This window comes from Canis lupus, chromosome 21 (genome assembly GCF_003254725.2).
Source record: "Canis lupus dingo isolate Sandy chromosome 21, ASM325472v2, whole genome shotgun sequence".
NCBI classification, from domain to species: Eukaryota; Metazoa; Chordata; class Mammalia; order Carnivora; family Canidae; genus Canis; species Canis lupus.
The window spans coordinates 40,633,693-40,655,578 of NC_064263.1; the positions used below are offsets into that span (position 1 = coordinate 40,633,693).

Sequence of the window (21,886 nt, forward strand, 5' to 3'; positions counted from 1 at the left end):
TGAGGACTCTGCCCCCACACCACATGGCCCAGACTGTGGTTCTTCTGAAGTCTTTCTTGTGTCTTGTCTTCATTGTCCTTTCCCTCCCTTGCTGTCTGCTGTCCCTTCATGCTGCTGCTGGGTTGCGGGAAGGAGTCTTCCTGCAAGGACCCTTCTCTTGGTCTCATTTCCTGCTTCCAATCTGGAAACTGGGTAACCACACTTTCTGGGGCTCAGGGTAACATTGAAAGCCCAGGGGCTTTTCCTGTGAAGAAAAGACTGGTATATGGATCTTCGGGTTCCAGTTTTGGCTGGTTAGACCCTGTTTTTGTTTTTCTTTCCTGACTTTGAAGTGGATTAAAAGTTGCCAGATTCCATACTGGCTAGGAAAGCCTATCCCAGTAAAACTGGGAATGTGGTCGGGATTGCTATGGGCCTGCATCCTTTCTTCCTCTCCTGGTTTTCTTTATCCCTCAGCTTTTTTCCTCTTCCTACCCCTTTCTTGCTTGCCACCAAAAAAACCAAATCACATAAATGTCTGTTTATACCATTTCTCCCATCCAGGAGAAATGAGCTGACAGCTTCAGATACTCTAAGATTTATCCTGCCGGGGAAATTGCGATTTTATTTTTCTTTTAATTTTTTAAAAAAGATTTATTTATGAGAGACACACAGAGAGGCAGAAACACAGGCAGAGGGAGAAGCAGGCTTCTTGCAGGGAGCCTGATACAGGACTTGATCCCAGGACCCTGGGATTATGATCTGAGCCAAAGGCAGATGCTCTACTCAACGGAGCCACCCAGGTGCCCCAGAAATTGCAATTTTAAAAGCAAGTTTTAAACTCTGAAGACAAAAGAATCCCTCTCTAATGGTGGACTTCAGATACCCAGAAAGTCAGGGGGAGGGAAAGCGGGGGCCTTAGATCCCATGCTACCGGTGGCATGTGGATGAGGCAGGTGCTGGGTACATGATGGGTCCTGCAGGTAGGGGACGCGGCAGGTCCTTTGGTGAAGGGATTGGATGAGTGTAGGTGGTGTAAACGGCCTGAAGCTCTGGGCTGCACCCTGCAGGGTCCAACTGCCCCATGTGATGGGGAACGTGCGTCTGCAGCGGCTTGCTGGCTACGTCCTTGTGCGGCATCAGTCAGCCTTCACACTGGCCTGGGATGGCGCTTCTGCTGTCTACATCAAGATGAGCCCGGAGTTCCTGGGCTGGACTCATGGGCTGTGTGGGAACAACAATGCCGACCCCCAGGATGATTTGGTGACCAGCTATGGTGAGGTGTAGGGCAAGTGGCCTCTGTGGGGTGTGGGTGGAGGTGGGGGATGGGTCAGGCTGGGTGGGTGGGAGAGACCTTGGGTGGAACCCTGGGATCATGGTACTAAAGACCCTTTGGGATGCCTGGGGCCCCTTCCTACAAAGTGTGTGGCCTCAGGCATGTTCTTAACCCCTCAACCTCAGTTTTCTTGTCTGTAAAATGGTCCTAATGAGAACTCCTACTACGGTTGTGTGAGGATCTAAAGGGCACTTTGCTGGGTGGGATTGATCCTGCAAGATGAGTATGTGTCAGGGGTAGGGAGCAGAAAGCCAGAGAGAGCCAGGAAGAGAAAAGGCTCCATGGGACCTGAAGATACCTAAGGAGGAGTGGTAAAGTAAGAGTGAAGGTAGCAGGGCCAAATCATGGCGACTCTGGCTGGAAGGAGGGAAGTGACACCTTTGAGCACCCACAACATACTGAACACTTAACATACAGTCTTTGCAGTAATCTCATGGGGGGGGGGGAGTTATTTGCCCTATTTCACATATGAGAGAACTGAGGCTCAGAGAAATGCAGGAGCTTGTCCATGCTCACATTCTAGTTGTCTCTGGATTGCATGGTGTTGCCTCCCCCAGTTTGGAGCAGTAGGGAGCTACTACAGGTTCTCGAGCATTCTTGCCTATTATCACCAGCTTTTTCAGGAGAGTGGCTCCGTTGGGAAATGCAGACTGAATGCGAGCTGGGAGGCTGGATTCTTCGACTCCTTGCCCACCTTTGGCATCTCTCAGGCTCCACCTGCCCTCCCTTACTTAGAGCCTTCCACGGCCCCCTCCCCGCCATCCACCTGTGGTCATGCTAGTTCTCCCCTCCAGGGAAGCTGACGGACGATGTGGCTGAGTTTGTGCACAGCTGGCAGGAGCAGGCCCCCAACCAGCCTCCGAGGCCTACAACTTCCTCCCTGCCTCGCCCACCGTGTCTGCAGCAGAGCGCGGGAACCATGCAGGTCTGGGCCTCAGGCAGAGTGCCTCCCCCCACCCCTCCTAGTGTCTGTCCACCTCCTAGAAAAAGTCTGTGCACCACCTCTTTTCTCCCCATCTTTCTCCTTCTCTCTCTTGAGCTCAAATTGGGGTTCTGCGTGGGGGCTGGTGAAGTCAGAGGGCTGTGAGTGGCTTTGCAGCCCCCAGCTCTGTCTTGTGGCCCTTTGCCCAGGGCGTGTACGACCGGTGCGAGGCACTGCTGAGGCCCCCCTTTGATGCCTGCCACGCCTACGTCAGCCCCCTGCCCTTCACAGCCAGCTGCACCAGTGATCTCTGCCAGTGAGTAGCCAGCCAGGCGTGGAGCTGCCGCTGGGCTGTGGGGAGACCTGTCCCGGTGCTGTGGGGGTGGCGGGGAGGGGGCTCAGCACGTGGGCCACGGGGGCTGCTAATCCCAGGCCCTGACAGATATGCTTCCCAAAGCTCGGAAATTCTTATCTTCATAGGTGGACAGGGCTTCCCTATTCTCTGAAGCCCAGATATAGGGACTGACACCCTCAGGGTCACACTAGTCAATGGCAATGGTGGGACTAGAACCCAGGTGTCCTGCCTCCATCTGTATACAGATACCTTCCCAGTTTCTCTTTCCTAGCTGTGTGACAAGGAGGGGTGCCCTGCACCCTGGAAGTGTCTAGAGGGTACGGGAGGGCAGGTGGCGGAGTGGGCTCTGGCGTGACGCTTGGTTTCCCTGCACAGGTCAGTGGGCGACGAAGCCACCTGGTGCCGGGCGCTGGCGGAGTACGCCCGAGCGTGCGCCCAGGCGGGGCGGCCCCTGCAGGACTGGAGGACCCAGCTCCGGCAGTGCGGTGGGTGCATCTGCTGGTGGGCAGGGACAGGGTTCAGACAAGCTCTGGCTTGGGGTGTGGGTGGCACCCTCGGGCTCAGCTCAATGTCCTGTCCTGCTTAGGCCCATAGTTGTCGGCGCTGTAAGGCCTGAGGCCCCATCCTCGTGTGACCGAGGAGCCAACGGGCTCAGAGTGGAGGGACTGGCCTGCGGCCACAGAGCAGGCTAAGCGTGGTTCTCCGAGCCTCCCAGGCTCTCGCCTACTTTCTGGTCACCCAGGGTTCCCGCTGGGACTAGGGGAACAGGAAGATCACAGCCCTCACTCCCCCGACCCCAAGGCCTGGAAAAGGGGTTGGGTCTGTCCTGGCAGAGCTGGGGCCTGACTCCCCCCTTCCCCGTGCCCCCCCTCCCAGCTGTGCACTGCAAGGAGGCGGCCTTTACCTACAATGAGTGCATCGCCTGCTGCCCCGCCTCCTGCCAGTCCCGGGCATCCTGTGTGGACAGCGAGATCGCCTGTGTGGACGGCTGCTACTGCCCCGACGGTATGCCAGGGGCAGAGCGGGTGCCTGGCCGTGTCCTCCTGGGCTGGCACGGAGGAGCGTGATCAGGGGCCCCAAGGGTGCCTATCTGCGCAATGAGGGGAGAAGGAACACACAACTCGGGAGGGAATAAATGAATGGCTGGCTTCAGGGAGGTGGGGGTGGGGGTGGCACTGCGGCTCTTGAGAAGTTCATCAGGGTGTTTCATGTTATTGGGACTGAGCTTTTTAAGGTGTGTAGACAAGGACGAGTCATTCATTCATTCATTCTTCATTCATTTCTTCATTGATCATGTATGAATTTGCTTAAACACTCATCCACGTTTTTTAGGGGGATATAAATTTGCAGCATATCTGTAGTGTGCAGGCCATGGCTAGGCAGGGATTGAGATAAAAATATATAGAGATACAGTCATGGACTCTAGGGGTCACAATCTGGTTGCAGTGACGTTTATTTATGGCTCCCGTCTAAGGCATAAAGCAGTGAGGACCCACTCAGGGGTTCAGACAAGAAGAGACATAGGAATTCAGTGAGGGGAGAGATTGTCAGGGAAGGCTTCCCGGAAGAGGTGTACCTAAGCTGGTTCTAGATGCAGTGACAGGCTTCTGAGAGGTGGAGAAGACAAGTTGGTCAGTATGCAGGTTGCTTGGGGTGGGCAGTTCTCAGAGCAAATGTCTGGAGGTGAGATTATTTGTCCAGAGATCTGGCCTGAGCCAAGGATTTATGCAGGAGAAGGCTTGAAAGTGGGCTCAGTGGTAAAAGCTTGGATGAGGGATCTTATGGCCCCGGGGAGCCATAAACGGTCTGTGAATAGGAGTGGAGGTGAGTTAAGTGGGCCTTTGCTGTCACCCTAGGGCTGATCTTTGAGGACGGGGACTGCGTGGCACCAGCTGAGTGTCCCTGTGAGTTCCATGGGACCCTGTACCCGACTGGCTCTGTGGTGAAAGAAGACTGCAACGCCTGGTCTGTGTCCACAGCTGGGGGGTGGGGCAGTGGTGATTTCCAGGGTTTTCCAACAGGGCTGCCCATCTGGGGTCTGGGAGCCCTGGTGACATGGGGGCACTCAGCATCTTTAAATCTCAGGAGATCTCATTAGATCTAACCCTTGGAGGTGGAGGTCTCTACCACCCACTTTAGAGATGGGAAGACTGAGGGCTGGGGGCAGCAGCTCTGTGGACCCTGCAGTCCTCCAGCATCTCCCCTAGGCCTGGAGAAGTGAGCCCTGCCTCCTCGGTCTCTGTTTCAGCACATGCACTGCAGGCAAGTGGGTGTGCAGCACATCTGTCTGCCCAGGTATGTCTGACTCTACTCCCTTCCTCCAGTCTCACAGCTTTGGGGGCAGGTAAGTTCTGGGGGCCAGGCCTGCAGTTCCCAGCTTGACCCTCTTTGATTCCTCAGAGCCACTTTGCCTGGTTAAGGGATTGTTCCAGCCTCTGTCAGGGAGGCCTTTTGTGGGGGCAGATCTAAGGACCTTCCTGAGCTTGGGGGCCTTGCACGGAGACTGGCCTCCTGGCAGGGGGAGATGCCGAGGGCAGGGCTGTATCTCCCTTCAGACAGGCTGGTGAGGGCAGGGCTGCTTCTCCCCAGCGACCAGTGTCGAAAGGGGGAGCCAGGGCTCCAAACACCGCCCGAACTCCTGAGGACAGGGTGCTGTCCCTTCTCATGCTCGGGGCCCGCAGGGCAGAGGCAGTCCCCGTGGGGCAGCTCCCATATGTCAGCCACCTTTCTCTGCCCCTCAGCCGAGTGTTCAGTGACTGGTGACATCCATTTCACGACCTTTGACGGCCGGCGGTACACCTTCCCTGCCACGTGTCAGTACATCCTGGCCAAGAGCCGCTCCTCGGGCACCTTCACAGTGACGCTGCAGAATGCCCCTTGTGGCCTGGTAAGGGCTGAGCACCCTCAGGCCCACTCCAGCCAGCCGCTTCTGCTCTCTGCCTCCTCGGGAGGCTGAGGGACTTCGGGCAGGGTCCCAGGGCTTCCACGGCCCACTCATCCTGATGTCTATTCTTTCTGGGCCGAGCCAGGGGATAGGAGACTAGGTTCTGTCTCTAGAAGATCTGCTAGCTGAGAGGCACTTCCCCTTTTCTGGGCCTGAGTGTTTTTTTTTTTTTTTTTTAATCTCTAAAATGGGTCTAATTCAATTTAATCTTATCTGCTTCCTTGGATTGTACGTTCAACATCCCTATGTTTATTTGCTCACTCATTTATTCATTCAGCAAATACTGAACATCTGTTTGTGCCGGAAGCTATGTTGGATCTCGGAGACTGGGATGGATTAGATCTGGCTCTGCCCTCCTGGGCCTTGCAGTTTGGTAGGTGAGGCAGAGAAGTACCCCCATAATCCACTATGTTATAGGAGTTGTGACAACGTGGACATTACAGGGTAGGTCCCTGTGGAGGAGCTTTTCCTTGTTGTTATTCAAGAGGTCAGGTGGGAGGAGGGGTGATCTGGAAAGACTTCCTAGAGGAGGGGACCCCTGAGCTGTGTCAGCTGCTTAGGAACGTAACTGAGAAAATCGCCAACTCACATATCTGAGGTAGTTGTGAGTTTGTCTGTCTCTCCGTGACTGCATTTTCCCTGAGTTGACCATACAGAGCTGACCCCATAAGCCTTGGTCTGGGCTACACTCAGCTCCTTCCTGCTCAGTAGAGCAGGGGTTCACACCCCTAGTCTGGGCAGCCACCCCCAACCCCCCTTCCCTGCCTGCCTTGTCCTCCCCCGCTGATGTCAGGTGTGAGCAGACATCACTTAGAGGTCCCCTCCCTGGCCCTGGGGACCCAGGCTGGGCTGTGGACAAGGGAGACGGCTGTGCTTTCTTCCTTTTGAGGCCTGAGTGATCCCCTCCTCTTTCTCTACCAGAGAATGGCCTGGATTTGCCCTTGGCTGCTCTCTGAATCAGAACACTTGTCCTCAAAAGCCTGGGGGCTCCCATGACATCCTGAGGGAGGCAAAAGAAAAGGCAAGCAGACAGACACCACCCAGTGTAACTCCTTCCCATTTACAAAGTTCTAGAGTCTTAGAATACCTGGGGCCATGAGACCCTGGAGGTCCCTTACCAACCCTTTCTCTACCACATTCTAGATGGTGGCCAGCCAGCCTTGGCCTGAGGTAACCTGCTTCACTGCTCAACAGTGCCTCTTGATAGTACTTTCCTTTTACCATGAGCCAGGTCTCCTCCTTGTGACTTCATCCATGCTGATGAACAGTAAGCTAGTCTTCTGCTGGCTCTGTGCAGGGCACAGTGAGGATTACACAAATGAGTCAGACCCTGATCCTAGCCACCAGGAGCTCGCAGCCTGATGAGGGAGTCACTCATGTCCTCAGGACAGGTGCTTCATGGTGAGATACAAGAGCAGTGCTATCAGAGGGGAGTTCTGTGGAGGAAGAAATATTCCTACAGGTCAGAAGAAAGGATCAGGGAGAGCCTCATGGCAGAGGTGGCATTTGGGCTGAATGACCTAAAGTGGGCCTAAAAAGATAAATAGAAATAGGATATATATGTTTGAGGATGGGGAGAAAAGGCAATCCAGGAGGATTAGATCATATGAAAGAAAGCAATGAGGTTGGAATGTTCTAGAAAACATTAAGGCCGATGCAGAAGGACTTGGCAACTGGCTGGTAAAGTGGGCAGGGTGTGTGGGAGAGAAGAAGGAAGAGTCAAAGATGAAGCCATGACTTCAGTCCTGGGTGAACACAAGGGGGTAGGGTGAAGATGTTAATAAAAAGGATGATGATGATAAAGTATTTGCACAGTACTTTTTACTTTGACTAATCACTTTTGCATGGGACCTCTAGTTTAAGGCTCAAAATACCCCATGTAGTAATCATTATTATTCTCTCCACTTAAAATATGATAAGACAAGCCTATAGAGGCTTGGGGTGTTCCTGATAACCCCCAGCCAGCGGGAGGGGGAGCTGAGCCAGACCCAAGGCTGGAAGTCCGGAAAGCTTGTCACAGCCTCTTTATACACCTACCCCAATATCTGGGCAGTGTTTACAGCCTTTGAAATATTTTTCAAGTAGACCTTTCTAATAGTAGTTTTAGATTTTATAGAAAAAATGCAAAGATAGTACATAGAGTTCCCAGAAATCCCACACCTAATTTGTACTATCATTAACATTATACATTAGTATGGTACATTTGTTACACATAATGAACCAATGTTGGTACATTAACTAAAATCTGCACTTTACTCATATTTCCTTATTTTTTTTTTAGCCTAATATCTTTTTTTCTCCATTCCAACATACCACATTGCATTTAGTCATCATGTCTCCTAGGCTCTTCTGGCTGTTGCAGTTTCTTTCTTCTTTTCTTTAGTGTGTATGTGGTTTTTTGTTGGTTTTGGTTTTTTGAGAGAGGGAGAAGAGAGAATCGTAAGCAGGCTCCATGCCCAGTGTGGAGCCTCACTCGGGGCTTGATCTCACCACCCAGAGATCATGACCTGAGCTGAAATCAAGAGTCAGATACTTAACCAGCTGAGCCACCCAGGAACCCCCTTGTTACAGTTTCTAAGACTTTATGATGATCTTGAAAGTTCTGAGGAGTGCTGGTCAGATATTTTGTAGAATGCCCCTCTACTGGAATTTGTGTGATGTTTTTCTCATGGTTAGAGTGGTTTTATGAATTTTGGGAGGAAGATAAGAGGTAAATTGCTATTTTCATCACATCTTATCAAGGGTACATATACCAACATGGTTTATCACTGTTGAGGTTGACCTTGGTCATCGGGCTGAGGTAGTGTTTGTCACATTCTCCATGTAGAGTTAGCCTTCTTTTCTCCCCTTGCCATACTGTTCTCTTTGGAAGGAAGTCTCTATGCTCTGCCCATACTTGGCGAATGGAAAGTTATGCTCCCTCTGCTTGAAGGCAGAGATTCTACATACATTATTTGGAATTTTTCTGCACAGGAGACTTGTCTTCTTTCCCCCTCACATATTTTCTTTCAGTCATTTATGTATGTCAGCATGGATCCAGGGATATTTATTTTATATTTTGGGTAAGAATCCAATACTTTTTTATTTTGTTACTCAAGACTTTTTCTAACTTGACCATTGGGCAGTCTTACAGTTGGCTCTGGAGTCTCTTTGACATAGCCCCATCAGTGTGTGTGTGTGTCTGAGTGTGTGTGTGTCAATGTGTATACCGCCTTACTTTATGGTCCTACAAGATGCACCAGGCTCTTGCTGTATATTTCCTGTTGCATTCCTAGAGTCAGCCATTTCAGAAAAAATACTATCAGATGCTCTGGGCTCTTTTTATTGGAGAACGGTATTAGACAGCAATATCTGGGGTACTAGGTGTGCACCATTGCTACTGGGGTATCACTTCTTTTAGACCCTCTTAGCCTACAGATAAAGGAAATAATATGTATAACTTATGAATATCCTCATATAACCAATGTATATATACGTATCTATAGATAATCTATCAATAGCTCTGTATATCTTTATGCGCTAAAGTTCATATTGATGTGCCAACTCTAATCTATTACCATGTGGGTCATTGTAGCCTCCCCCCTTGCTTATCTATAAATGCCCACGCTGACTGTGAGAAATCTGGCTTCCACATCCATCATCCATTTATCTAATTGTTCAATTCCAGTATACATGTATAGAAGTATCGGAATTATTAACCCATATCCATGGGAAAGAACTTTATCAACTAGAGTGCAGTACTTATACACAGTTCCATTTGCCTTTAGTCTTACAAACTCCACTTATTTCCAAAGTTACTTAAGTCAACACCTTTCCCTGCACCCCTCTTTCAGTGAGGTTGTTTGATATATTTGTAATACAGTTAGATTCTTTTGTCATAGTCTACATTCCATTCTGGGATCCTTTGAACTCCTACCTGATTTAAAAAAAATGTACACATTAGGGTTCACTCTTTATGCTGTAATGTTCTCTGGGCTTTGACAAATACAACCTCCAAAGTATTCCAGGCACGTTTTCTTACCTGTATCAAACGAGGCAAGACCAACTATTGTGGTATTTCTCTATTCCTGAAGGAGAGAACTGAAGTGTGGATAAGTTCAATGAGATCTTTAAGGTCTCAGCTTTCAGTGACATCAAGGCCTGAGCCTAAGACTTTGACTAAAGCATTGCAGTCTTTCTTCCTGCACCAATGACAGGTACAGAGGGGGACAGGGGATGAGTGGGTCTGGCAAACAAGGTAATGTTTCAGATACAATGGTTTTGAGCTGTTTCAGGGATTTTTATGTCTCCTTGGGAATGAGCTTAGAAGAAAGGTCATAGCTTGTTGCACAAAGCCTTTCTGAAAAGTTTCAAGCTCTAATCCTTGCCTCATTCTGCTGTTTGATTATATCACTTTCAGATTATACTTTCTCTGGCTGTCTTTGGACTGAGGATAAAGTCCAAAAATTTTACAAAGCTCTGCCTAAGCTGGCCCCTGCCTATCTTTTTTTTTTTTTTTTTCTTTAAGATTTGGTTTATTCATTCATGAGAGACACACAGAGAGAGGCAGAGACACAGGCAGAGGGAGAAGCAGGCTCCTTGCAGGGAGCCTAATGTGGGACTTGATCCCAGAACCCTGGGATCACAGCCTGAGCCAAAGGCAGGCGCTCCACCACTGAGCCACCCAGGTGCCCCTGCCCTGCCTACCTCTTGAACGTTATCTTAAACCACTTTGCTCAGTGGCCTCTGGCCCTCTGATCTTCTTTTATGTGCTTGGATGCATTAAATGCCTTCCTGTGTCAGGGAATTTTGTACAAGCTGTTCTTTATACCTGGATGTCCCCCTCCTTGCCTTCTCTCTTCTCCCAGCTACCTTCTATGGACCCTTCAGATCTCAGCTCAACGGTCACATTTTCCTGGGTGTTAGCCTTCTGATCTGCATAATAGGGTTATTAGTAAGACTTACTAAATATGATTGCTATGAGAATTAAGTGAGTAAATAAGTGTAAAAAGATTAGAACAGCACCTGAACGTAGTAACTTCATATTAAAAGTAACTGTTATCATAATAAATCTAACATTATTAAAAGTTTTGTTATGATTTTTACATTACCATTATCTTTCCTGAGAATGGCCTTTCCTACCTCTGCAGACTAGTCTTGTTCCTTCACTACATGGTTTCCTAGTCACCCCACCCTACACCTTTTTGCAGCACTCATCCCAATAATAATTTAAAAGCTGATTTTGTGATTGTTTAAATGTCTGTGTCCCACACATATATGTACTCCCCATGAGTATATCACTCCATCACTGTATGGTTGTGTTGATGTCTTCTCATGGGAGGAAGTATGAATGGGCCTGATGCATACTACCCATTTTAGAGATGAGAACCTGAGGCCCAGATAGTATTTGTTCATTTCTTGCCTGCCTATGAGTGGAGCTCAGTACTTTGCAGGAAAGTGCTATATAAATACCTATACAGGGATGAAATTGAAGTCTTATATTGTACTTGAGTGGGGAGGCCAGTGTTTTTGAGGCTAGACTCTGGGCCATCCAGGGGGTCTAGCTCTGCTCTGTGTCATGAATAGCCTAAGAGTTGGCTCTCTCTTTATTTGCATTATCCCAGCTCTGCCACTAACCTTCTCCAATCTGAGCTTCTGCCTTCCCATTCCCAGACGAGGGCATTTGGTTAGAGGACTCCTAATGTCCTTTGCGGGCTCTGTCTCAGCCTGCTCCTGGCCTCAAGCTGCACTAGAATCCCTGCTCCTGGGGACTCTGTGGGGACCAGTAGGACAGACAGACTAACTGTGCCCCATCTGACTTTCTCTTTCTCCAGAACCAAGATGGAGTCTGTGTCCAGTCAGTGTCAGTGATCCTGCATCAGGACCCTCGGAGGCAGGTGACCCTGACCCAAGCGGGGGATGTCCTTCTGTTTGACCAGTACAAGGTCACCCCACCCTACACAGATGGTACGGCTTTGATGGACGAGAGCTAGCTGGGAGTTGGCTGCCCAGGCCTCTTCTTCTAAGCACTGCCCCTGGCCAAAGGCACTGCCACATGGGCAAGAGCTCACGTTCTCTAATACTGGGTGGATCAGGCCAGAGGGGTACCTTGGTCCCAGGAATGTGGACTCGGGACTCGTCAGATGGTCTTTGTCCCATCCCAACATGACAATAGGCTTTACAGCAGTATGATGGCTTCTCCTAACATAAGGATATGAATGGGGCTGTTTTCCATCCCTATTTTATTATTTTTAAAGATTTTGTTTGAGAGAAGAGAGAGTATGGGGGGGGGGAGGGAGAGGGGGAGGGAGAGGGAGAGGCAGACTCCCCGCTGAGCAGGGGGCCCTACACAGGGCTAGATCCCAGGACCCCGAGATCATTACCTGAGCTGAAGGTGAACCGCTTAACTGAGCCACCCAGGCCCTGCTATTTGTTTCTTATTTACTTACTATCCTGTCTGAATCCACAAGGGATCTGTGGTAGCTTGTAGGAAGCACATCTAACAAAAATGACAAAACTGTTAAGAAATAAAATAGCACCAGAGAAAATTATAAAGCCCCCCCCCCCAAAAAAAAGAAAAGAAAAAAAGAATAAGGGTTCAAGAACGAGAAGAGTGGGGATGCAGGGGGAGGGGGGGGTGTAAAGAGACCAAATAAATGCAAGCCACAAAAGGTGAAAAATTCACTACAATTAAAAAATTGAAAAAAAAAATTGGAAATAGCTACAATTGAATCTAAAACCACATCGTGAGCTTCCTGGTGGCCATTGTGGAAAACGAAACAAAACAAAAAAAGGGTAGTTAACAGAATTCTCCTTTGCTACAGAAGGAAGTTATTATCAGTTTCTTATGGAGGAAAAACTTTTAATTGGCATTTCATACTTAAAAAAAAAAAAGAGAGAGAAAAATTCTCAGCCGGGGTTGCCCTGGCAACAGGATTTCCTCAAGGCGCCCCAAGCCAACCGCTCCGTTGGGAGGGCTTCGGCGGGTGTGGACCAGGCTGGCGGGGCACGGGGTCAGGGGTCAGGGGTCGGCGAGGCCCTGCGGGCAGCGTGGGGGGGGGGGGGCGCACGTGGGCACAACTTCCCACCTCCCTACCGCGGTTCTGTTGCCCAGACGCCTTTGAGATCCGGAGGCTGTCGTCCACGTCCCTGCGGGTGAGGACCAACGTGGGCGTGCGGGTGCTCTACGACCGCCAAGGGCTGCGGCTCTACCTGCAGGTGGACCAGCGATGGGCGGACGACACCGTGGGCCTCTGCGGCACCTTCAACGGCAACACGCAGGACGACTTCCTGTACGTGCCCCTGCCCCGGAAGCAGAAGGCGGGGGGGGTGGGCCCCTGAAGGCCCAGCGAGGCGCTCCCCCTTGAGCGGCCTCCGTGACGGGGCCACGCATGCGCCGTTGATCACTTATGCCTCGGCCTTTACACTGAAGCGTGTTTCTCCGAGGCGGTGCCTCAGGGTCTCCCCGGTGCGGAGGACTCGCCCGAGGAGCCCGTGGAGATGCCGACTCCTCGCCTCTACGTCTCTGGGGTCTCCTGGGTTGGGGCCCGAGGATCCTGGTTTTAATGAGTGAGCGCTGCGATCCTAGTGCGAGAGATCTACGGCTCGTGCCGTGAGAAGGGCGGTGCTACAGTGAGGTCCTGAAGTTGGTAGGCCTCGGCTGGATTGGATTTGGTTCACGCGTTTCCTTGTTTTAATTGACTGGGAACACACCTTTTTTTTTTTTTTTTTTTTTTAAGATTTTATGTATTTATTCATGAGAGACACAGGCAGAGGGAGAAGCAGGCTCCACGCAGGGAGCCCGACGCGGGCCTCGATCCCGGGTCTCCAAGGTCACGCCCTGGGCCACGGCGGCGCTAAACCGCTGGGCCACCCGGGCTGCCCTGGGAACACCTTTAGATGAGCTGAGCGTAGGCCTCCAGTGAGCCATTGATGCCCAAACTCCTGCTTTCTATACTCCCCCCCCCCAAAAAAAAAAAGTTGGGGTGGTAGGTGGTTTCACTCATTGATTCAGTCTCAGATCGGTTGAATTAAACCCATTTCAGGAAACAGTGGTTGCAGGTGTATTCTCACAGCTAGGCTTATGGTTCAAGTAATCAGGTATTAAATAAAAGACATTTCTATGGAAATGAAAGAACACCGATGGTTATGAATTGGATTAAATGTTAAGCCCGTGCCTGAGTTCTAAGGACAGCCAGTTGGGAAGATTTCTGGATGTCAGACTTTAAGCATCTTCACAGAGAGTGAGGGCAGCTTGAGGGAATCTGACAGATGTTCCCGGTTTGTAGTTCAGATGTTTCCGGGGATCTTGTGAGTAGCCCAGAGAGCAACAGGCACACACAGATCGTCTATGAATTTGTTATTACGGTGATTTCTTTACCTCAGGTTATTGATATTTAGGGCGCCTGGGTGGCTCAGTCAGTTAAGCGTCCGCCTTCAGCTCCGGGCGTGATCTCAGGGTCCTGGGATCCAGCTCCGTATCGGGCTCCCTGCTCAGTGGGCCGGTCTAAGCCATAGATCTTTCCTGCCTGGTGCATGAGGGTTGCACCATGTGAGCCTCCCCACCTTCAGGGGAAGGCTGTTTCCCGAGGCCTGACCGAGAATCGAGAGAAAGCCTGTCTGGGTGTGGATACGGTTTAGGGACTTGGGAGGGGACGAGAGTCAGACTTTCCAGAAAGGGGAATCAAGGGTTGACCTTGAAGGTTAGAGGTTCTGGCTGCTTTTTCAAGTTACATGCATTAGGTGATGCAGAAGTAAAAAGGAGAGGCTTTCTTCAGCCAGAGAGGACATTCTTCAGATTCTTTCGGAAAAACAAGAATAAGAAGAAACGAAGAGCTTTTAAATGCATGCACATTAAAAAAAAAAAAAAAGTAGCATTCTACTCTGTCTTGCTTGGCGGGGTGGACATGAGGGCAACTGGCCAGCCTGGTGGAGACAGCCCCTTGCTTAGTGGGTGGGCGACTTGCAGCTCTCCCCAATGGGAGCTCTGGGCAGAGAAGTTGCTGTGCTCGCACTGCTCAGGAGCGCAAGGGTAGCGTGCTGAGCGCGGCAGCACCTGTCCCAGCCCTGCGCCTTAGGGTCTCTGCGGCCTGCCGTCTTGGAGACTGGTGATGTCCAGGAGGCATGCTTTCCCCCTTTCCTTCCTTTATTACCACTCGCATGACTATTTCCTGGCTAGAGGGGAAGGTTAGGCAAAGGAACTTGCAGGAGCTGCTCATGGAGAAGGAAAGAGGAAGGTTTAATCCGGGGAAGTTTGGTTCACGGCGTCCCTGTTTCTGTCCGACATGAAGAGCTGGGAGTAGGTGGTGAACATAGGGTAGGAGGTGGCCCCCAGCCACGTTTGAGCCCCTTTGGAGCCTGTTAGATAGCCTGTTAAATGTGACGTGTGTGCGCATGTGTATACATCCATAATCGTCTGTGTTTGTATGTGACGGTGTAGACTCCCTTGGCTGTCTGCATGTCTGGCATATGCTCTGCATATGTCTGTGTGTGTGGTGAGGGTGCGTGTGAGTGGTGTTTGTAGGTCTGTGTGGCATGCGTGTCTCTGAGTGTGTGGGCTCATGCTTGGTCTGTGTGTGTATATGTGAGTAGACACTTATTTGGGCGTATGCTCTACGTCCACCTGAGTACACATGGCACGTGTGTGAGTGTGGCTATGCCGTGACTGCAGGTCCCCGGTGGGTGTGCCCGAGAGCACCCCACAGCTCTTTGGCAACTCCTGGAAAACACTGTCTGCCTGCTCCCCACTGGTCTCCGGCTCCCCGCTGGACCCCTGTGATGTGCACTTGCAAGCAGGTGAGTAGGGAGTGGGGGGGACTGGAGAGGAGTGAGATGGGAACTCTGGGCCTGAGGAGGCTGGGCAGGGGGGGCAGAAGTGATAAGGGCAGGTGGGGGAGCTGCAGAGAGGGGACTTTTGTTCCCTCCCAGTAAGGGCTGGGCACATGGGAGCTTCAGGCCCTACCGCTGCTGCATAGACGCGGATGGGTGCTGGCTCTCCCATCTCAGGGTGAAAGCCTAAGCCCTCACGGTGGCCCCACTAGGCCCTGCACTCTGCCTGTCCCCCGGGCCCCCCACGCTGCTGCAGCCACCCGCCTCTTGCTGTTCCTCCTCCACAGCCAGGTCTGCTCTCTGCTCCAGGCCTTTAGACTTGCCCTTCCCTCCACCTGGAATGCTCTTCCCTCACTAAACACCGGCCATACTCCCTCACCTCTTCAACTTGTAGTTCACACTTCCTGTCGCCACAGACATGCCTTCCTGACCTTGTTTAAAATTGCAGTTGCCCTGCCCACGCCTCCTTCAATGCCCATCTGCCTTCCCACCTTTCTCTCCCTCTGAGGCCTTCCCCTTCCCCTTCGCCCTGTAAGTTGTGCAGTCTCTGGACCACAGCGTAAGCAGGAGTTTTGTTCACTCCTCCCAGCATGTGGATTCATATCCCGTGCAAGGTGGACCATGTTGCATGAATGTGCTACACACACACATACACACACTCGCCCTCGGCCTCGCCCTCGCCCTCCTTTAGTCATTTACCCCCATGCCCTGGCCTACTATACACACACACACCCTCCCATCCACCTTCTCATGCCAACCACCCTGACTGTGAGGTGGGGCGCGGAGAGGTAGGAGAGGCCCCAGGAAGAGGCTGGGGCCCGGGGCACCAGGCAGACCAGCTCCCTGCTCCCCACCCCTGCTCTTCCCATCCAGCCTCCTTTGCAGTGCAGTCCTGCAGTGTGCTCACCGGGGAGCTGTTTGCGCCCTGCTCCGCGTACCTGAGCCCCGTGCCCTACTTTGAGCAGTGCCGCCAGGATGCCTGCCGCTGCGGGCAGCCCTGCCTGTGTGCCACACTGGCCCACTATGCTCACCTGTGCCGGCGCCATGGGCTCCCCGTTGACTTCCGTGCCCACGTGCCTGCCTGTGGTGAGTGCCCCACACAGGTGCCCCCACAGGAGGGTGGCCCGAGGAGCCTGAGCTCCAGACCCATGTGTTCACCTGCCCCTCTGCCACCTGCCACCCCCCACCCCACCCCTCTTCCATGCTGTCCATCCCCTTGGCCACCCAGGCCTGCCACTCAGGACATGTGACACTGGCTGCTTCTCTGTTACCCTCACCTCCAGCCCATCTCCAAGTCCTGCCAGGCCTGTCAATTGGAGATTGAAATCCACCCACTTGTCACCACCTCCACTGCCACCACCCGGGGCTGGGGCTTCCCAGTAGGCCTCCCTGCAGCCCGAGCGAGCCTTCTCGAGATCACTGGCTCCCATTGCCCTCAGTGCACATATGCCTCAATGGGCATGAGCTGGCCCTTGCTCACCCTCCCACACCTGGGCCACAGTCCTCCCCATGTCTCAGTTGTCTCTGTGCCCCCAGCCCTAGCACAAGCCCCACTCACAGTGAGCTCTTAGCACATGTTTGTTGAAGAAATGAAAAGAGTCTGTCTTGGGAGCCAAGAGATCTGAGGTCTGTGCCAGCCCTGCAGGTAACTGCTGTGTGCCCCTGGCAAGGCCCTGCCACTCTCTGAACCAGAGTTTCTCCAGAGGCGACTAGACAGGACCAGTGGTTTGTAACCCTGGCTGCACATTGGACTCACCATAGGAGCTTTTAAAGAAAAATGCACATATCTGTGCTACGTTCAGTATCGATGAAAAGAACATATCTGGCAATGGGGGTCGGCATCAACATTTTTAAATGGAGACTGATGTGTAGACTGGGTGAGAACAACAGCTTGACAGTCTGGCTCTGGCAGGTACAGGAGACCCTGAGGGAGTGGGATGCTGGCCAGATGAGGAGAGTAGCCTTGAATCTTTGGACAGAGGGCCCTAAGAGGCTGCTAAATGGGCCACATTGATCTTCACAGCCCACGTGTGTTATAGTTGTGGAAGTGAGAGGGACAGAAGTGTGTGGAATACCCACCTGTGCCTGTGCCTGTGTCTATGTGTAGGTGATGGATGGGTGTAGGACTGTCAGTGAGTGGTGACCTCTGCCCTCCCCAAGTATCACTACCTAAGAGGAACACCCTGCGGAGAAAAAGAAATACCAATGGCAGGGTCCAGGCTGAGCTCTAGAAGGGGACCCAGCCCTGCCACTGTGCCATTGTAGTGGGAGGAAGTGGGACTCTGCAGTCAGACCTGGGTTCAAATCCCATGTCTGACCTTGATCCGCTCTGTGACCTTGAACAAAGTTCTTCTCTGGTTCTCAGTTCTCATCAGGATGATGACCCCACCCCCACACAATTGTGGGGAGGAGGGAGACAAAGCACACGGTTTCATTTCCCACTACAGCACTGTCCTGTGAGGCCACCAAGGAGTATAGCCCCTGTGTGGCCCTGTGTGGACAAACCTGCCAGGACCTGGCCGGCCCTGTGACCTGTGGGGCTGGTGGCAGCAGTGACCTCAGTGGGGATGAGTGTGTAGAAGGCTGTACCTGCCCGCCGGACACCTATCTGGATACCCAGGCTGACCTCTGTGTTCCTAGGTGAGTGGGCTAGCTTGACCTCTGTCAGGGAGTGGGAGGGGGGAAGCTGAGGAGGGCATCTGAGGCTGGGGAGGCTGACTGCATTTCTCATGTCCCTGCTTCATCTCATAGTCATAGGGCAGAGCTTGTTGGGTGGCTGGGTGGGTGGGTTTTCTCCCTTGGACCCCTCCCTCCAGGCCTTTTTCCTCAGCCCCAGCTCTTTAGACCACTCCAGCCTGGCTGCCCCATGAGACAGAATAACAAGCCCACAGAAACAGCCTCTCTCCCTTCATCTCCTCTTTCCTTTCACAAATATTTATTGACCACCTCGTATGTTCTAGACAATTCTAGACCCTGGAAATTCAGCAGCAGACAAAACAGAATCCTGCCCTCATGGAGCTCACATTCTTGTGCCAGGACAGATTAATAAAAAAACAGACACTTAAAGGGTCTGGTGGTAACAAGCTACAAACAGGTGGGAGGGGTTACTGTTGTGTCGCATGGGGTGAGTACAGGAGGAAGGCCTTTCTGCTGAGGTGACGTGAGCAAAGATGGGGTGAAGTGAGGGAAGAGTGCTCTAGGCCAAGGGAACAGCTAGCTCTGAGGCTGGTTGAGGCGTGTCCTTAGTGTGATTGGAGGCAGGGGTGGGAGGTGGTGACCTCACAGGATCCCAGGGCTGACTGGCAAAGCCCTTGGTCCCCTCTTGGCCTGCTTCTCCTCTAGAATGGTGTCACATTCCACTGAGAGGTGGGGGCTGGAGAGGGGCTCCTGTAGGGGGTATATCGCAATCACTCAGAGACCTTTCCAAACTATAGGATCCTCTTTTGAGATCCCCACCCCTGGCGGTTGAGTATTGCCAACAAAAGGGCCTCTGAGGTTTATATGGGGGGAGGGGTTGGAGAGGGAGAAGGTGGCTGAGAAGCACAGGGGTTGGATGAGTTCAGACATCCCTTCCAGCCTTCAGTTGGTTTGCTCCAAGGCCTGTCCTTTGCCAGGACTGGCAGGGGCCATGGAAGATGTGTGAGGAGGATACTGTCTTTGGCCTCAGCTGACCTACAAAGAGGAGCCAAAAGAGAGCATAAGGGACCCTGTGAGGAATAGATGAGATGACATATTTGGAGGGCCTAGCCTGGTGTTCAGAATGTTTAACAATCGGTATGGTGTGGGCACTGAGCGATCAGAACAAATGCTGGGTGTGAATGAGCAGGAGGAGAATACCCTTCCTGCATCTGTCCCTCTCACCAGCCCGGGCTCAGGAAGCGTGGCCCTGTTCTTGTCACCTCTCTTTTCCCTGGCCCCAGGGAGGTTGGCTTCGGGTGGACAGAGACCAGAGAGGCTATCTTTGTTCTGGCTCGCTGGATGGCCCTGACCTCGGTTCCTGGTGCCAGTCTGGCTTCCCCACTCCCTGGAGATGTGTCACCTGTCACAGCAGATGCCATTTCTCATCTCTGTGCCCTTATACCCCTGGCTGCTGAGGGCTGGGGTCCCCATCCTCGGCAGTCCCTAACCTGGCTCCTGAGTCGGCTCACTTTTCTCTGGTCCTGGGTTTTACAGGAACCAGTGCTCCTGCCACTTTCAAGGAATGGACTATCCCCCTGGAGACAGCGACATCCCATCTCTGGGCCACTGGTGAGCTCCCTAGATAGCAGCGTCAGTGTCCTCTCTTTAAATGGAAGTTGCTGACTGAAGAAAATACAGCCGAGCAGATCTTTCCACAAAGCAGTGCTCACCCTCCGCCTCTGTGCAGTGGGCCAGGGACAGAGAGGGGATACATGTCTGAGCCCTGCAGGGGCCCGAGCACAGCAGCTTACAGTCTGTGGCTCTGCAGTGACTGAGTCAGCTAATCCCAGTGCGCCCCCACTCCCCCTCTCTCTGCAGCCACTGTAAAGATGGAGTCATGAGCTGCGATAGCAGAGCCCCAGGTAAGGTGGAAGGGGACGGGTTCTCCTGGGGGCTCCTCCACAGTAGTGGGGTTATGGAGAGGAGAGTGGGGAGCTTGAAGATAGACCAGGACGGAGAGAGCCCAGCCACGTCTTGCCTCACACTGAGCCTCCTGTATTCCTTGCCGCCTTGGGAGAGGCTCCAGTTTGGAGGGCGGCATCCAGAAATCCTGGCCCAACCTCAGCCCCACGCTAGCGGCTGTCCCTCCTGCTTCTCAAGAAGGAGAGGCTGAGACTCTGTCTTCATCAGGGGCAGCCAGCGGGGCTGTTTGGACAGTCCCTCGACCTCCCATGGGGCCTGGGTTTCCCGATCTGAGCTGTCACTCATCTGCTAAGGCTGACTCTGTGCCCAGCCATGTGGTAGACTTGGGGGCACAGAGCTGGGGAGGACAGCCTGGGCCTTTGAGACCGTCCCAGACAATAGAGGTGGGGGTAAGGTAGCATGGTGGTGGGGCAGCCTGTGAAGGAGGTGGAGATGGTAGAGAGGGCACTGGAGCAGGAGGGCAGGGAGCAGTGAGGATGGGGATTGGCACAGAGGGGTCAGAGAATACTCATATGGCAGGTGGCAAAGAACAGGGCTTCCAGAGTCTGGCAGCCCTGGGTTCAAATCTTGCCTAGTGCTTGCAGGCTGTTCAGCCCTGGGTAACTCACTTCACCTCTCTGAGCCTTCGCTTCCTCTTTTGCATATATGGCCTGGAATTCTGTGTTTTCTTTTTGTTGCTTTTGGCTTCAGACTGCTTCCTCTTTGGGACTTTTACCTCATCTCCTGTGCCTATTCGTTTCTCTCTGCGCCATCCCAAGCTGGGCTTGAAACTCACCTCCTTTTTATTGATTTCCCTAAAAAAGATCACTTACACGAGGTGTAAGCATGCACAGCTGACTTGATTGAAGGCTCAGAGAGAGGGGGGGGTTTATATCACAGAAACATAGGTCATGGGAAATTGACTTTCCTGTTGTTAAAAGTCCTCTGGCCATGCTGCATCACAATCCTCTTTCTGGCTCATCTCCTGGTCTCTTTGGAGGTACTTCTCTCGCCTTATTATGGCTTTGAAAGCAGAAGTCCCTTCTTTCCATTGTATGGGAAATGGGGGATGCTAATACCTCACAGAGTTGTTGCAGGATCCAGTATGATAACGCATGTGAAGTGCCTGGAGCAGTATCTGGTGGAGAGGACGTGATACCCTTGGTACTGGTAGTGTGGTGCTTGTCCTGTGTGTCAGCACACAGCCCTCCCTCCCTCTATGATGTGCATCTGGGAACCCAAGGAATGCCTCTGAAAGCATCATCGCCCCATCTCTCCCTGCACCGTCCAGCTGTTGGGTCGCTAGGTCTCCCTGGCCACCCCTGCCACCCAGGAGCTCCCCTCCCCTCACCTGACACTAGGGCCTGGTGTCTCAAACATCCTGCTGAGCATCCAGGCTCCTCCCAGCAGCCACCGTCTTCTCTTCCAGCCATCAGCTGCCCGGCGGGCCAGGTCTTCGTGAACTGCAGTGACCTGCACGCCGACCCCAGCCTGAGCAGAGAGAGGACATGTGAGCAGCAGCTGCTGAACCTGAGCGTGCCAGCTCATGGCCCCTGTCTCTCGGGCTGTGCCTGTCCCCAGGGGTGAGTATCCATATTGCCTGGTCCCCCTCTCCAGGAGGCTGGCAGAGCCAGGGGCCACGAGACAGAGGGAGGGGCAAGGAATTCCTCACTTGGCCACGCAGGAGGGATGGCTGTGTGATCATGTAAGGGCCAGCACAGAATCTGAGAAAGAACAGTGGTGTGGGGACCCAGCCTGGAATGGATCCTTCTTGGCTCTGCTTCTTGCTGTGGTGTGACCTTGGATGATGAAAAGGCCTAGCCTGTCTGAGGCTCTGTTTTTCATCTGTACAGTGGGAATGATAATAACGCCTACCACTTCAGCATGTTGTCATGAGGAGTACAGGCATTGCTGAAGTGGAAGCACTGAATGGGGTGTGTGGCACGCTCCAGAGGAGTGGGT

General features: G+C 52.5%; 1 protein-coding gene across 1 annotated transcript in view; it reads left to right on the forward strand.

Moving 5' to 3' along the window:
- OTOG (otogelin) overlaps positions 1–21,886 on the forward strand; it is an 89,841-nt gene that overhangs the window by 8,100 nt on the left and 59,855 nt on the right. Inside the window, exons 7-22 of the mRNA XM_025459664.3 lie at positions 1,050–1,255; positions 2,110–2,240; positions 2,447–2,553; positions 2,968–3,077; positions 3,469–3,597; positions 4,449–4,557; positions 4,841–4,887; positions 5,334–5,479; positions 11,350–11,482; positions 12,630–12,807; positions 15,186–15,310; positions 16,217–16,429; positions 17,791–17,983; positions 19,517–19,591; positions 19,841–19,884; positions 21,354–21,507. Coding sequence (XP_025315449.1) covers positions 1,050–1,255; positions 2,110–2,240; positions 2,447–2,553; positions 2,968–3,077; positions 3,469–3,597; positions 4,449–4,557; positions 4,841–4,887; positions 5,334–5,479; positions 11,350–11,482; positions 12,630–12,807; positions 15,186–15,310; positions 16,217–16,429; positions 17,791–17,983; positions 19,517–19,591; positions 19,841–19,884; positions 21,354–21,507 — 2,100 coding nt within the window. The remainder of the gene's footprint in view (positions 1–1,049; positions 1,256–2,109; positions 2,241–2,446; positions 2,554–2,967; positions 3,078–3,468; positions 3,598–4,448; positions 4,558–4,840; positions 4,888–5,333; positions 5,480–11,349; positions 11,483–12,629; positions 12,808–15,185; positions 15,311–16,216; positions 16,430–17,790; positions 17,984–19,516; positions 19,592–19,840; positions 19,885–21,353; positions 21,508–21,886) is intronic.